The 15,690-nt window shown below is 44.8% G+C and overlaps 1 protein-coding gene across 1 annotated transcript; it reads right to left on the reverse strand.

Annotated features, from left to right (window-relative positions):
* Window positions 1–3,040: 3,040 nt before the first annotated feature.
* Window positions 3,041–3,421, reverse strand: LOC124671198 (auxin-responsive protein SAUR36-like). Its single transcript, XM_047207607.1, has one exon. It carries the CDS (start codon window positions 3,419–3,421, stop codon window positions 3,041–3,043), a length of 381 nt encoding a protein of 126 aa, XP_047063563.1.
* Between the last annotated feature and the right edge of the window lie 12,269 nt (window positions 3,422–15,690).

Here is a 15,690-nt window from a genome sequence, read left to right on the forward strand (position 1 = left end):
CCTTTCTCTCCCTTGGATGAGACGAACACAATTTGATACCTTGAATACAAAAAAAAAGTTATCGGAATTTTGACTTGGAGTTCCTCCTTGGATACAATTGAAGTTTAATTTCTCCTAGCAATCGATCCCTATTCCGATCCCTAGCAAAGAACATGGGTTTGTGACGTGCATGGGAGGGTGCCAATGATTAGAACAAGTAGTAGTACTGGCTCGTACTTGATGGTCACGGTTAGTACAGGTAGATCATGCCGATGCCGATGCGTGCATGCACCTTGCCAGCCGGTCACGCATGTATACACTGTATGCTACTGGTATTCTACTATTCTGAAACGTCATATATATATAGTACAACCATTTTCCTATCAAACGCATTGTTTACCGACTTGTAATGTGATCGTGTAGGATCTTGATTAGATGATTAGCTGATGGGGACGCACGATTTGGTGGTGGCTCAGTCCAAAAATTAAACGGGACGCCATCATCGCCCCCGCCGCAAGAGATTCCCCGCATGTGCGACGCCGGCCCCGGCGCGCTCCGTGACACGTACCCGCCGCTGAGACGTCGTGCGCACGAGCACAGTCTCGCTGATGATGCGGCGTAAACTTTTAATCGGAACGGATTGGATAGAGAAGATACGATGCGATCATGGTCTAGCTGACGACAATGGAAGTTCAGTGTAGCTGGGCCAGAACCAATCCGCCGTTGATGGATGCTGCCGATCTGGGAACCGATTTGTCTCTTTCTTTCATCTCCTCCGGAGCTAGCTTGTGTGACATGATTCAGATCGGCGGAAATAGCCACGCAGGAGGTTTCTTCTCTGACGGGACTGCTCCTTCTCCTGTTTTACTCGCCACTGCATCTGCATGCATGCGCACCATGGGGAGACAGGTAGCCGCGTGAGCTTCAGAATTGTCAGGACTTGTTTTGTTTCACTCGAACTACTGAGTTGTTTGACAAAACAAAAATGTCTTGATGGTCAGACTAAGAATGGCTAACATGCACAGACAGGTAAAACATACTCCACCTGTCCCTGATGGCCTGATCTCGTCACAACTCGTGGCGACTGCTCATTTGCTCCACCTCTGAAACGCGATGGGATGGGATGATCAAAAATATAGATGGCCGGTGTGTCGATCTGAACCGTATTCTGTCAGTCAAGTCACTTGGTCGACGTACGTGCAGGAGAGATTCAAAATCATTATCAATCTTTCCATGTCATGTTTTTCTTGACGCGCGCACGTGCAGGTAAGATTGAAAGCCTACACCACGAAAGTCCCGCTTTGATCTACTTTACTTATTTTCTTCTAGTTTAAAATTTCTGGATAAATTATGAACTAAAAATGACAAAATAAACTAGAAGGTGTACTTTCGCAGGATAACGGTTGCAACCGTACAAGGAGGAGTTCAGACTTGAGAGTGTGGTTTCCTTTCAAGTCTAGTGCACGCGGGGAGGCTGCCAAAAACACCACCCCACCGGTTCATATTTCTTGTCGCTGGTAATATATATGTTTGGAACTAAATGTATATAAATACATTCATATTAGAGACAAGTAATACGAATAGAAGAAAATAGTCCAATTTTCGCTCGCTGCCCGCAACATGGCTTTGCCATCCAAGCAAGGACTATAGTTGATTAACTCCCTCTCTTCGTCCAAATAGTACCTCCGTTCTAAAATAAGTGACTTGGTTCTATCTAGATATAAAAGTATCTAGACGCATTTTAATGTGCACATACATGATAAACCAAGTTACTTATTTTGGGATGAAGAGAATATATATGCTCATACTAGGATTTTATCCGCAGATGAACTGTAAGATTTGTTAAAATAATGATATGTTTAGATTTCTTCCTCGTCATGATATCATCATCATGTCTCTTGAAAGTAAGCTCTAAGGTACCGACAGCTCTTCAACGTTTTTTGTCGAATCAAGCTCAATGTCATATTGTGCGCCTCCCTGTCACTCTCGTGAACCATTTGCTAGAGTGGTCAAGACTAGGGTTTCGTTTGAGTTGAACTCCTCCACCCAATATTTATTCTTTTCTGAAAGAGGGCAAAAGATTTTCCACCATTCATTAATTAAGTAGAAGTGCCTTGGCAAGACAAAGCGAAAACCAAAAAAAGGAAGTGCTTGTACTAAATAATGAAAACTCTTGGATTTTGCTCCTTCCAAATTGTCCAACTCAAAAGCATGGTGATAGAAGACATTGCCTCCTTCCGGTTAGGCATGGGATTGCTCGACATCGACATCCACCAAATCATGAGGGAAGTATCGTTCATCCACAAGTGGGTGCGGATGGAAGTGATGCTTAGCCAATCCTGCACCATTCCCCAAAGCCGCTTGATGTAGCGGAAATGGGAGAACAAATGTGCCGCCGTCTCTTGAGTCTGCTCGCAAAGCGGAAAATGCCACAATTATCCCAACCCCTCCTCTCAAAACAATCCGTCATCTAAATCCTAATGTGGAGGGCCAACCAATCAAAAAACTTGACCTTTAGAATTAGATGTCCCAAACCAACTTGCTGCCCCAAGGTTTATACCACGTAAATACAAAGTTTAAACGCTTAACGCCTAATGAACTCAATCAAGGGGCCAAGACAGGTTGAATCGCCACATCGACATCACGAACACGTACATGACGAACGACGACAAATTGCATGTAGAACAAGAAAAGTTAATCGATCAATCAATCAACCTTTGAATTAGTTCACTCGTACATGGTCCTCGGCAGTTACTTGCACGGCCGGGTAGAAGATTTACAAAACAGAGAAAACAATCGAAAAAAAAAAAGAATCGTAGTAGTCTTCAATCAATTACTGTACATAGTACTAGCTTGGTAGTGGGCACGGAACAGGAACACGCTCGGGCACTCAGCCTTTGATTGGATGCCTTAACGCTTGCATGGCCTTCACGGCGGCGGCAGGCGCTGGTGCTGCTTCCGCCTGTTCTTCCCGTTGGGCGCAGAAATGCATGGCGTGTTGCGGTGCTTCGACGATTTCACCGTTCGGTGCGCTCGAACGCGCGGGCAGGTTGCCGATCGCTCAGAAGAAGACCTTCTCCCCGGCCAACCCCTTGAGCAGCGGCCGCTGGTCACCGCCGCGGAGGCGGGAGGAGCGGCGACGCTCGTCGGACGATGACGAGGACACGCGGCGGAGGACGTCGCGGAGGCGGTGCTCGTCGCAGGAGAGCGCAACAGGTCCGGAGGCGCCGGCCGGGAAGCCGTACTCCTCCTCGGCCTGCCTGAGCAGCTCCAGGAACGCCGGGTGGCCCAGGTGCGCCAGCCGCACCACGAACCGTGCGCCCTTGGCGCACACCGCCACGTGCCCCGCCGGCACCGCCGCGGAAGCGGAACTCCGGGCGCGCCACCGCCGCACGGCCCGGCGCAGCCAGGCGACCGACGGGATCGTCATGACGTTGCACATGCTTGGTTGGCTGTGACGAGCTGGAAACACGGCGGTCGGATGAGCGAGCGCGCGTGTTCGCTTGCTTGCTGAGTTGCTCTTGGTCTGGGAGCTGGGAGACTTGGTGGCGAGCTGTGTGATGTTGGGTGGAGTGGAAGAGCGGGAGGGACGGGGGAATATATAGCGCGTTCACTGACTCCAGGTTCAGGAGTGGCGCCGTGATATGTGTGTGTGTTCCTGCGTGTGACACGACACTGAGCCGAGATTAGGCAGCACAATCTGCATATATGCATGCATCCAACCTGGGGAACCCTGCGCAGCTTGCACGCGTCGGGTCTTGCCCCTGATCAGGAGGGGCCTAGCCATATCTCCTACTACCCAACACAAAAGGCGCATCCCTAATTCACGGAACTAATTGATCATGTTGAGTTTGTGCCTGCAAGCAAACAAGTTCCACTAATAGACGGATTTCCATACCCTGCACATCGAAATTGTGATAGGAACCACAAGTTTCATATGCCCCGCTCATGAGTCAACTAGTTTCCATGTAGAAATTTTTTCAATAAATCGAAGCTATTCTATAGGGCCTAAGGTTTGAACAAATGACACCTAGGATATTTTTTCCAGTTTTGCTAATTCTTAGCTAGCTGAGAATTAAGTTAGCTCTTAGTTGAGTCCTACACCGTCCTATTTGTATCACTATTTGTTCATTTCTGAGTTACAAGTTTAGTTGCAACAGAGATTTTTTTTCAACTAGGAAAAAATGTTTGTTTCATGATTCATGCTAATCGCTAGTTGCAGCATGTGTTGCAACTAGGAAAACTGTTTGTTTCACTTGAATAAACTTTTTGCGGGGTATCGAAGACGGGCGAGGACTGCTGGATGCGGGCAGGATGGTGGAGCTGTTTGGTGTTATGGTGACATCGACGGCAGGCCTGGCACGGTCAATGCGTTGATCTCGCTTGGAGATGGGTTCGAGATAGATGGCGGTTGCAAACTCTGCGACGTGTGCAATGGCACACCCTCGGGGTTTTGCTTTTTGGATGATGTGTGTTGGTGTACCGTCAGGGAGTATGGCCTTGTTCTTGGTTCCCCCTTCATCGTAGGTATAGCGAGTTGTCGCTAGGAAGGAGAGACTTCGAGTTGATCTTTGTATTCCCCTTATAAGGCATTGCGAATAATTTAATAAAGAAGAAAGCTGTGTGCATCCTTTGGATGCAGAGGCTGGGGCTATGCTCCTTGATCGAAAAAAATTAATGGTAGAGGATAGAATTGATGACATTCCTCAAGAATCGGCGGCTGAAAATGAGACTCTGATCAAAGACTACTCATTCGAGGAAGTGTATGAGGCGATTTCACAGATGAAGCATAATAAAGCGCCAGGACCAGATGGTTTTCCGGCGGAATTTTATCAAACTTTTTGGTAAGTAATAAAATTGGATTTAATGGCACTTTTTATTTCATTCCAAAGAGGAGAACTACCGTTGCATCGGCTAAATTTTGGGGTTGTTACTCTGCTTCCAAAAAAGGATAATGCGACACAAATTCAACAGTACCGCCCTATTTGTCTACTTAATGTGATTTTTAAGATTTTTACTAAGGTTGCCGCCATTCGTATTTCTGAGGTAGCTCATAGTGTGATTAAACCTACTCAGACTGCGGTTATGCTGGGTAGACATATTCTGGAGGGAGTAGTTGTGCTTCATGAGTCTATACATGAATTACATAGAAAGAAACTAGATGGTGTTCTTTTTAAAATTGATTTTGAAAAGGCATATGACAAGGTAAAATGGCCCTTTTTACAACAAGTTTTGCGTATGAAGGGGTTTGATGAAATATGGTGTAATCGGATTAAACAGTATGTTCAAGGAGTAAGGATGGCAATTTTACCCACGGGTACGGGTACCCGCGGGTATCGTACCCGCATGGGCAGGGTATGGGTACACTTTTATGCCCATGGGTAGTACCCATACCCTGCCCGTTAAGTCATGGGCAGGGCACGGGTATAGCCTCGTACCCGCGGGTATACCCATACTCTGCCCGTTTATTGTTAAATTCTTACGTGACACGTCTATTTCTGTTGACTTATGAATTAGAATATGAGAATGTGATTTTTATATTATGTTAATTGTTATGTACTCAACTATCTGTTATTGAGTTGAGATAATTATTTTTTTAATCGATATTGTTATCGATAAATGTAAAATTGTGATTGACTTGTGTACAATTTAACCTACCCACCGGGTACCCAATGGGTACGGGTACCCACCGGATATGGGTATGGGTAAATTTTATACCCATGGGTATGGGTATGGGTAGAAGTTTGTACCCATTGACTATACGAGTATGGGTATGGTATTGCTCTACCCTGCCCATACCCTGCCCATTGCCATCCTTATCAAGGAGGGAGTGTGGGAATTAGGGTGAATGATGATATTGGCCACAATTTCCAGACTAGGAAAGGTTTGAGACAGGGAGATCCTTTATCTCCAATTCTCTTTAATATTGTCGCGGATATGCTAGCCACTCTTATTGCTAGGGCTAAGGAAGCGGGACAAATAGGGGGGCTTTTATCTCATCTGGTTGATGGTGGCATTTCAATATTACAATATGCCGATGACACAATTTTATGTATGGAACATGACATTGCCAAAGCACTTAATATGAAGTTGATTTTATGTCTGTTTGAGCAACTCTCCGGATTAAAAATTAATTTTCATAAGAGTGAGATATTTTGTTTCGGTAAAGCAAAGGATACCGAAGATAAATATATGCAAATTTTTGGTTGTGAGGCAGGAGTTCTGCCTTCTAAATATCTTGGTATTCCTATCCATCACCGAATTTTGAGAAATGCTGAATGGAATCCGGTTGAGAGTCGTTTTGCTTCAAAACTAGGATGCTGGCGGAGTAAAATGCTTTCTTATGGGGATAGATTGGTTCTCATTAATTCGGTCTTAACAAGTTTACCAATGTTCATGTTATCTTTCATGGAAATCCCAGTAGGGGTTAGGAAAAGATTAGACTTCTATAGATCCAATTTTTTCTGGCAATCGGATGAACAAAAGAAAAGATATAGACTATCTAAATGGAACATGCTTTGTAGGCCGAAAGATCGGGGGGGCTGGGGATTGAAGTTTTGGAATTAAAAAACAAGTGCTTACTTAGTAAATGGTTTTTCAAAATCCTTAATGAACAAGGTATGTGGCAAGAAATTTTACACAACAAGTATCTACATTCTAAAACTTTAGCGCAAGTTGAGGCTAAACCTACAGATTCACCTTTTTGGAAAGGTCTGATGAAAGTGAAATCTGATTTTTTTAGTAGAGGGTTTTTCAAGATTGGTGATGGCGGTTTGGTACGTTTTTGGGAAGATATCTGGCTAGGGGATGCCCCTTTGGCACAACAATACACCTCTCTTTATAATATAGTTCAGCATAGAGATGTTTTGGTATCTACAGTGCTGGCTCAAACACCATTAAATATTACTTTTAGGAGAGGCCTAAATGATCACAAATATACTGAGTGGTTGCATTTGTGTCAACGATTAATTACCATCAATCTTACCGATGAACCCGATAAGTTTGTATGGAAGCTTACAGATTCGGGTTTGTTCATAGTTAAATCTATGTATCTGGATTATATGAATGGACATACTAGATTTTTGCGCAAATATTTATGGAAACTGAAAATTCCTTTAAAGATTAAGATTTTCATGTGGTTTCTTAATAACAAGGTTTTACTTACCAAGGACAATTTGGCAAAACGTAGATGGACAGGGTCTCAAAAGTGTTGCTTCTGTGATGCAAATGAAACTGTTGATCATTTGTTCCTTCTTTGTCCATTTACTACTATCATTTGGAGGATGATCTACTTTGCTTATAACATTCCTCCACCAAGGAGTATCAATAATATGTTTGGGAACTGGTTGTATGGAGTTCCAAAGAAAGATAAAAATAAAATTAGGATTGGTATTTCTGCTATATGCTGGACAGTATGGAATACTATAAATGATATGATTTTTAATAATCCGAAGGGTATTAACTTTTTGCAGGTTATTCATCGAGCTGTGCATTGGATACAGTTATGGGCTTTCCTGCTACCGGAGGATCAGCGCAAGGATATGGATACTGGCTGCAACAAGCTGCTGATGGTTACGCAGGATTTCTATTACCGGGCTACTGGGTGGCGACACAGTAATAGGATAGAGTATGGCTAGCCTATTTAGGTGTCGTTGTTTCCGTTGGTTGATTCATGTCGCAACCTTGTCGGATCCTTGAATGTAATTTATCTTTTTTACTTTTGTTCTCGTACTCGATACTTCGTGACTTTTAATAAAGGGTCGTGTGCATCAATTGATGAAGAGGCTGGAGCTATTGCTCCTTTATCTAAAAAAGTTACTCACTTCAAGTAAGGATGGCGGACTAGGGTGCCATCAAGAATTAAAGTCTTTTCGTGGCAACTCATCCGACATAAGCTACCTTGTTCCCTTTATGGTGAACTAGAGGATTGCAATCACATCTTCTTTAGTTGTCGACAAGCGAGGTTTATGTGGGCAGGAGTTAGGAAACTTCTTCACTATGATTGAAATCAGGTTGGGGCTAGTGATTTTCTGGCTATCTCTCCAGTCCAGTCAGGATCATACCGTAGGCTAGTTTAGTTTAACTTTGCGGCATAGTGCTGGGCACTTTGAAACATTAGGAAAAAAGCAAGTATTGATGGTACTTTGATTGGCAAGCGGACTGACGCTATTTACAAAATGTTAATATGGTGAGATCGAAGGATAGGAGCATGGTGGACGCGACGATGGGGGCAATCTGGTGTCTGCACACCTTCCTCGCGACTTCAGTAGAACGATTGCCTCATGTCAATGTTTATCATTCTATCTTTATTGTAATGCATACCTTGTCATTTGAATCGGTGTTTGTGAGCTGGGTTCGGGTGTGACTGTAGAACTGCCTAATATGTGGAAAAAAGTTATGGCTTTCTGCTAAATTTTTTTAATTTTTTTCTAGTTTTTTTTGACACTATAGCCCGAATAATTATGTGGTTTGTGTTATTTGCTCTTCCATTTTTCTGAGTAGTCACGAACGAAAACCATATGGGGATATGAGAGTGGGGGAGATGTGGTTGGATGCCAGAGAAACAACTGCTGGAATTTGTGGGCATTTGGCCTTTGGCCCATGGCCCATTATCAAATTCTGAAACTCACATGGCCCATTTCAATAATCAGTGGCAGCACTAGTGGGGGCTAAAGTTTAGTCCCACATTGCTAGTTGGGAGAGAGTTGGAGTGGTATATAAGGTGGGCTGTTCTAGTGCTAGTAAGTGAGTGAGAAGAGAGAGAGCCCTCGCGCACTCCTCCTCCTCCGCTGCCCGCCTCGCCTCGTCACGATACGTCGCGGGTTGCGGGAATCTCGCCGAGCTTATCTTTTTTGTTGTTTGTGTATGTAAGGGTATATTGCCCCTATGTGTGGTTTTGGTATTTAATGACAACCCCTATGGACTAATGTTTTCATTGAGTTTATATGAAGGAATATTCCATAGGTGCTACTTGTACTCCATGTGTTGGATTCAAGTATGGATTCCATGAAGATTAAGGTATACCTTGTGTATTGGCATCAAGATCATCAGTATGAAGATATATATGTGATATGATCAAGAAGAAGAAACGAAGATGGAGTTCTTATGTGGAACTCAATATTAGCCATGCTCTATCTTATGTGAGTATGAGAAGATACAAGGTTGAGTTGGTCAAGTTCAAGATGAGCATCTCAAGTGAATCACATGCTTGAACCTTGCCATCCATTTGGGGATAATGGACTAATGAAGATGTGCATCAATGGAGATTTCCCATCATAGTGTATGGGGGAGCATTTGTGAGTCTTCACGAAGCAACATTGGTCAAGTGAGGCATTCCGGCTTGAGTAAAGCTTGAAGAGTTATCATCAAGATCAAGCGGGATGCGCAAGGAAAAGGTATGGCCTTGCTAGGTTTTCCTTTTACCGGTCTCAAGGTGGATGTTGGGAGACCGGATTATAGGATAGATAGCCGCACTATTAAGAGGGGCTTTCGGTTGAGTAACTTGATCACATCGTCTTAGAGAGCTCAATCTTTGCATACTTTGCATATCCTTATTGCTTCTTGGTGTTTCTCTATGTGAGGTTCTTGAGCTTGTTGCTAGCTTTACAACAAGCCCAAGTTCATCGAAAACAGAATCCGCATGCATCTTCTATTGCGTTTTCGAGTTTGGACGTCTTCACCGTTTCTTGACGGTAGGAGACTCCTCCCTAAAAACATTTAAAAATATCCTGTGAGGAGTCTCCATATTTATCACAGTTTTAGTAAAACATGTTTTTCCTGCTTGCCCGGTTTCTCGCCCGATTTGACCGGCCTCCCAACCGGCCAGTCCGGCGCGCAGTCCGGTTGACCGGTCGCCAACCGGGCGCCAACCGGATGACCTCCTGGACGACACAAAGTGACCCCGGTCGGGGTCCGGCCTCGCCGACCGGTTTGGACCGGCTGGTCCGGTCCGTGGCCCGGCTCCGACCGGGCCCCTGGACCGGACGGCCCGGCCTCGAGCCCGGTTGACCGGCCTCCCCGATGGTTGACTCAGCCCAACTTTTCCCCAACGGTTATATTTGCTCTTGGGCTATAAATAGCCTTCTTCCACCTTGAGCTGAGTTACTTCTTTCCTTTCTCACACCTCCATTGTTGCATTTGAAGAAGTTGCTCTCTCTCTTGTTCCCCCCATGATTCTTGCTCATTCTTGAGGGATCTAAGAGAGGAGATCTAGATCTACACTTCCACCAAACCATTTCTTCTCTAAGTGAGGGGAACTCTTGGGATCTAGATCTTGGAGTCTTTTGTTGACTTTCTCCATTATTCTTCCTCTCCAATCTCATCCTAGCATTTGTTGTTTGGGTGGGATTTGAGAGTGAAGGATTTGAACACCTCTAGTGTTCTTGCTTTGCATCATTGCATAGTGTTGAGCTCTCCACCACGATTAGTTCGAGTGAGAGACCGTGAGCTTGTTACTCTTGGAGGGAAACCTCCTAGTTGGCTTGGCGGTTGGTGCTCCGGTGATCTCTTCAAGAAGATTGTGAAGAGGCCCGGGCTTCTCCTTCGTGGAGCTTGTGAAGTGGTTGTGGAGCTTGCCATCTCCGGAGCGGAGGAAAAGCTAACCATAAGGAAAGGGCCATTATCCTTCGTGGGTGTGGTTCGGAGAATAGGGTGAGCCTTCGTGGCGCGGGGAATCCTTCGTGGGACCTCGACTCCTCCAAACGTGACGTACCTTGTTGCAAAGCAAGGGAACACGTGAATACATCCTCGTCTCCGCGTGCCTCGGTTATTTCTATACCCGAGCTCTCTTTCCTTGTGATAGCCATCGTGCTTGAAGTACATATATCTTGCTATCACTTGTGCTACATATATCTTGTGCCTATCTTGCTTAGCTCTAGTTGCCATTGTTACACTTAGTTGAGCTTAGCATATTTAGGGTTTGTGCTTGTAAACTAAACATTACTTTAATTCCCCATTCTTACAAGACAAATCCGCAAGAGTTTGTAATTGCCTATTCACCCCCCCTCTAGGCGACATCTCGATCTTTCAGTGTAATCAATTTTGAGTCATTAACGGACGCGTTACTCAGCCGTTTTGCCTTCCGGTTTTTCTGGATCGTGGCTGTGCCGACTCGGACGTGGGCTGCGCCCCAACCCTAGCATGTGTGTGCCACATATGTGACTACCTGTTTCCAGTTTATTGCGCCGCCGCCTTCGTCTTCCTCATCCCGTCTGTCGGCGTGCACCGACTCGCCGGGACAGATGAGGCCTCCGGAACCTTGCCTCTCGTGAACCCGTACGGGTGAGGGGCAATCAGGTTTTGGGGAGCGCTCCGGCGCGACTGCGGCAGCACGACGTCGTCTTCGGACGACGAGTTCCTCCACACCGACAACTTCTTCCCGGACCTCAGCAACTTCTTCGACAACCTAAACATGGGCGACAACGACGTCTGCTGCGAAGTATGTGATCTTGTCGTTTCTCTTTCGGTTCGTTAGAGTTTCTCCATCTAGTTTCGTGATAGATGCGATCAGCTTGTCTTGTTTAGATGTGATATGTTCATCTATCTTGCTAGTCTGCACGATTAGTTTATTAGTTATTTTCATAGTCATGATTTATCAATTACTTGCACGGATTATTTCATATGGATATTTGCTTATATATTCAACAATCCAAAAACCTGATTTTAGGCAAATCAATTCAAGCAGCGTTGCTGCCGCTACTCGACCTCCCTCTTTGATGGTATGCATTACAAGAGGTGGCGCACAAAGGCAGTTCTATGGTTTACAAACCTAGGCTGTTTTAGCGCCACGGATGCTAGACCTGAGGGGCCTCTCTCTGCAGAGGAGCAGGAAAAGTTTGAGAAGGTCGACGCCATGTTTATGGCGGCCTTGTTCAGCATTCTTGGGGACATCATTGTTGACCCGTACATGGCTTTCGACCATGATAAAGATGCGTGGGATGCGCTCGAGGCCAAATTTGGGGTCTCGGACGCTGGCACCGAACTGTATGTCATGGAGCAATACTATGACTACAGGATGACCGATGAGCGCTCCGTGGTTGAGCGAGGCTCATGAGATTCAGCTCTCTTGCCAAAGAACTCGAGCAGAATAAGTGTACCTTACCGGACAAATTTGTGGTCGGTGGCATTATTGCCAAGCTTCCTCCTTCATGGAGGAACTTTGCTACTTCTCTGAAACATAAGAGACAAGAGTTTTCCGTTTCGGATCTCATTGGCTCGCTTCATGTGGAAGAGAAGGCGAGAGCAAAGGACACACGCGCTCGTAGTTTTGAGGGAGGTTCTAGTGCCAATGTGGTAGAGAAGAAAAACTTCCAATCTCACAAGTCTAAGAATAAGAACAATGGAAAATGCAAGTTTGACGAGAAGAACAAAGCCTCCAACTCAACCAACTTCAAAAGGAAGACTCCTTATAAGAAGAAAGGGAACTGCCATGTTTGTGGTGCTCCTGGACATTGGGCTCCCGATTGCCCGAACGCCATGATCGGCGTGGGAACAGCGGCAAGTCCGCAAATGTTGTTATTGGCGTTGATACTGACATGAAGGACGTTGGGTACGGTATTTCCCCTACTGTCCTTTCAGTATGTAATTCTCCTGATTGGTGGATAGACACCGGAGCCAATACACATGTATGTTCTGATGTCTCTATGTTTTCTGCTTATCAGGTCGCAAGGACTTCCTCCGTGCTGATGGGAAACGACTCACGTGCTTCTGTTTGTGGTGTTGGTACGGTGGATCTGAAGTTTACTTCGGGAAAGACCATCCAGCAAAAGAATGTGCAGCACATTCCGTCCATTAATAAGAATCTCGTTAGAGGATCGCTTTTATGTCGAGATGGTTTTAAGTTGGTTTTTGAGTCCAATAAAGTTGTAATTTCCAAGTGTGGACAATTTATTGGAAAGGGTTATGTATGCGGAGGCTTGTTCCGCTTATCTCTGTCAGACATATGTACTCAAATTATTAATCATGTTTGCAATGATAGTGAGTCCGATATTTGGCATTCACGACTTTGTCATATTAATTTTTGGTGCATGACGCGGCTAGCAAATATGAATTTAATTCCGAAATTTGCTATTGTCAAGAAATCCAAGTGCCAAGTATGTGTGCAAGCTAAGCAACCACGAAGTCTCACAAGACTGCGGAGGCAAGAGACTTGGCACCGCTGGAACTTATACATTCGGATCTTTGTGAAATGAATGGTGAATTGACAAAAGGAGGGAAAAGATACTTCATGACTCTAATCGATGACTCTACTCGATATTGTTATGTGTACCTCCTGAAATCTAAAGATGAAGCTCTTAATTACTTCAAAATCTTTAAAGCTGAAGCGAGAAAACCAACTTGATCGAAAGATCAAGCGGCTAAGGTCCGATCGTGGTGGAGAGTATTTTTCCAACGAGTTTGATTCTTTTTGTGCGGAACATGGTATTATCCATGAGAGGACGCCTCCCTACTCACCTCGGTCAAATGGGGTGGCCGAAAGAAAGAACCGTACTCTAACTGATTTGGTTAACGCCATGTTAGATACATCGGGTCTATCCAAGGCATGGTGGGGGGAGGAGATATTGACTGCATGTCATGTCCTAAACCGTGTCCCCACAAAGAACAAAACCATTACTCCTTTTGAGGAATGGGAAAGGAAAAGGTTGAAACTCTCTTATCTACGAAATTGGGGCTGTATGGCGAAAGTAAATGTGCCAATACCCAAGAAGCGCAAGCTTGGACCAAAAACCGTGGATTGTGTTCTTCTGGGATATGCATTTCATAGCATTGGCTATAGATTTTTGATAGTAAAATCTGAGGTATCCGACATGCATGTTGGTACAATTATGGAGTCGAATGATGCGACTTTCTTTGAGGATATCTTTCCTATGAAGGAAACGTCTAGCTCATCAATTCAGGAGGTGCCCAGTTCATCTACTCATGAACTATTTCCTGAACCTACCATGGCTATAGAAAACTTTGATAATCCTGTGGAGGATGACAATGAAGCTCCCAAAAGGAGCAAGAGACAGAGGAGTACAAAGTCCTTTGGTCACGATTTCATTGTGTACCTCGTGGATGATACTCCCACTTCTATTTCAGAAGCCTATGCATCTCAGGATGCTGACTACTGGAAGGAAGCTATCCGTAGCGAGATGGATTCCATCTTAGCTAATGGAACTTGGGAGGTTTCGATCGTCCTTATGGGTGCAAACCTGTAGGATGCAAGTGGGTGTTCAAGAAAAGCTTAGGCATGATGGTACTACTGAAAAGTACAAGGCACGTCTTGTGGCCAAGGGTTATACCCAGAAAGAAGGTGACGATTTCTTTGATACATACTCACATGTTGCCAAATTGACCACCATTCGAGTGCTACTATCCTTGGCTGCCTCACATGGTCTTCTCGTTCATCACATGGATGTTAAGACTGCTTTCCTAAATGGAGAGCTTGAAGAGGAAATTTATATGGAGCAGCCAGATGGATTTGTAGTAGATGGTCAAGAAGGAAAGGTGTGTAAGTTACTGAAGTCTTTGTATGGGCTTAAGCAAGCGCCTAAGCAGTGGCATGAGAAGTTTGAAAGAACTTTAACCGCCGAAGGCTTTGTTGTAAACGAAGCCGACAAGTGTGTATACTATCGCCATGGTGGGGGCGAGGGAGTTATTCTCTGTCTCTATGTCGATGACATATTGATATTTGGGACCAGCCTTCACTGTGATCAAGGAGGTCAAGGAGTTCCTATCTCGTTGTTTTGAGATGAAGGACTTGGGAGTAGCTGATGTGATCTTAAACATCAAGCTGTCGAAGGATGACGATGGTGGGATTACATTGCTTCGAGTCCAACTATGTGGAAAAGATCCTGAGTCGCTTCGGGTATAGCGATTGCAAATCTTCTCCAACGCCTTATGATCCTAGTGTGATAATTCGTAAGAATAAAAGAATTGCTAGAGATCAATTGCGATATTCGCAGATCATTGGCTCGCTTATGTATTTAGCCAGCGCCACGAGGCCTGACATCTCCTTTGCTTGTAAGTAAACTCAGTCTGTTTTGTGTCTAGACCTGGAGATGTTCATTGGCATGCTCTTGAGAGAGTTTTGCGCTATTTGAAAGGCACTTGCGAGTTATGGCATTCACTATACTTGGGTATCCAATGGTACTTGAGGGTTATAGTGATGCAAATTGGATATCCGATGCTGATGAGACTAAGGCCACAAGTGGTTATTTGTTTACACTTGGAGGTGGTGCTCGTTTCTGGAAGTCTTGCAAGCGGACCATCATTACGAGGTCAACTATGGAAGCAGAACTCACGACGTTAGACACGGCCCATCGTTGAAGCGAGTGGCTTCGTGAGCTCTTGATGGACTTACCTGTGGTTGAGAAACCAATACCCGCTATTCCTATGAACTGTGATAATCAAGCTGTGATCGTCAAAGTAAACAGTTCTAAGGAGAATATGAAGTCATCAAGGCATGTGAAGAGGAGACCGAAAGCTGTCGGGAAAATGAGAAACTCCGGAGTTATAGCGTTGGATTATATCCATACGTTTAGAAACACTGGCAGACCCCTTCACAAAGGGACTATCACGAAATGTGATAGAAAATGCATCAAGAGAGATGGGTATGAGACCCACACTATGAGCTGCACACGGTGGTAACCCACTCTCTGTGATCGGAGATCCCGTGAATTAGAGCTGGGAGACAAGTTGTTGGTCAGTTGGGAGGAGAGTATATATCCC

This window comes from Lolium rigidum, chromosome 7 (assembly GCF_022539505.1).
Source record: "Lolium rigidum isolate FL_2022 chromosome 7, APGP_CSIRO_Lrig_0.1, whole genome shotgun sequence".
Lineage (NCBI taxonomy): Eukaryota > Viridiplantae > Streptophyta > Magnoliopsida > Poales > Poaceae > Lolium > Lolium rigidum.

Excerpts from the sequence above, each read along its gene's own strand:
- LOC124671198 (XM_047207607.1), bottom strand. The coding sequence starts at position 3,421 with ATGTGCAACGTCATGACGATCCCGTCGGTCGCCTGGCTGCGCCGGGCC.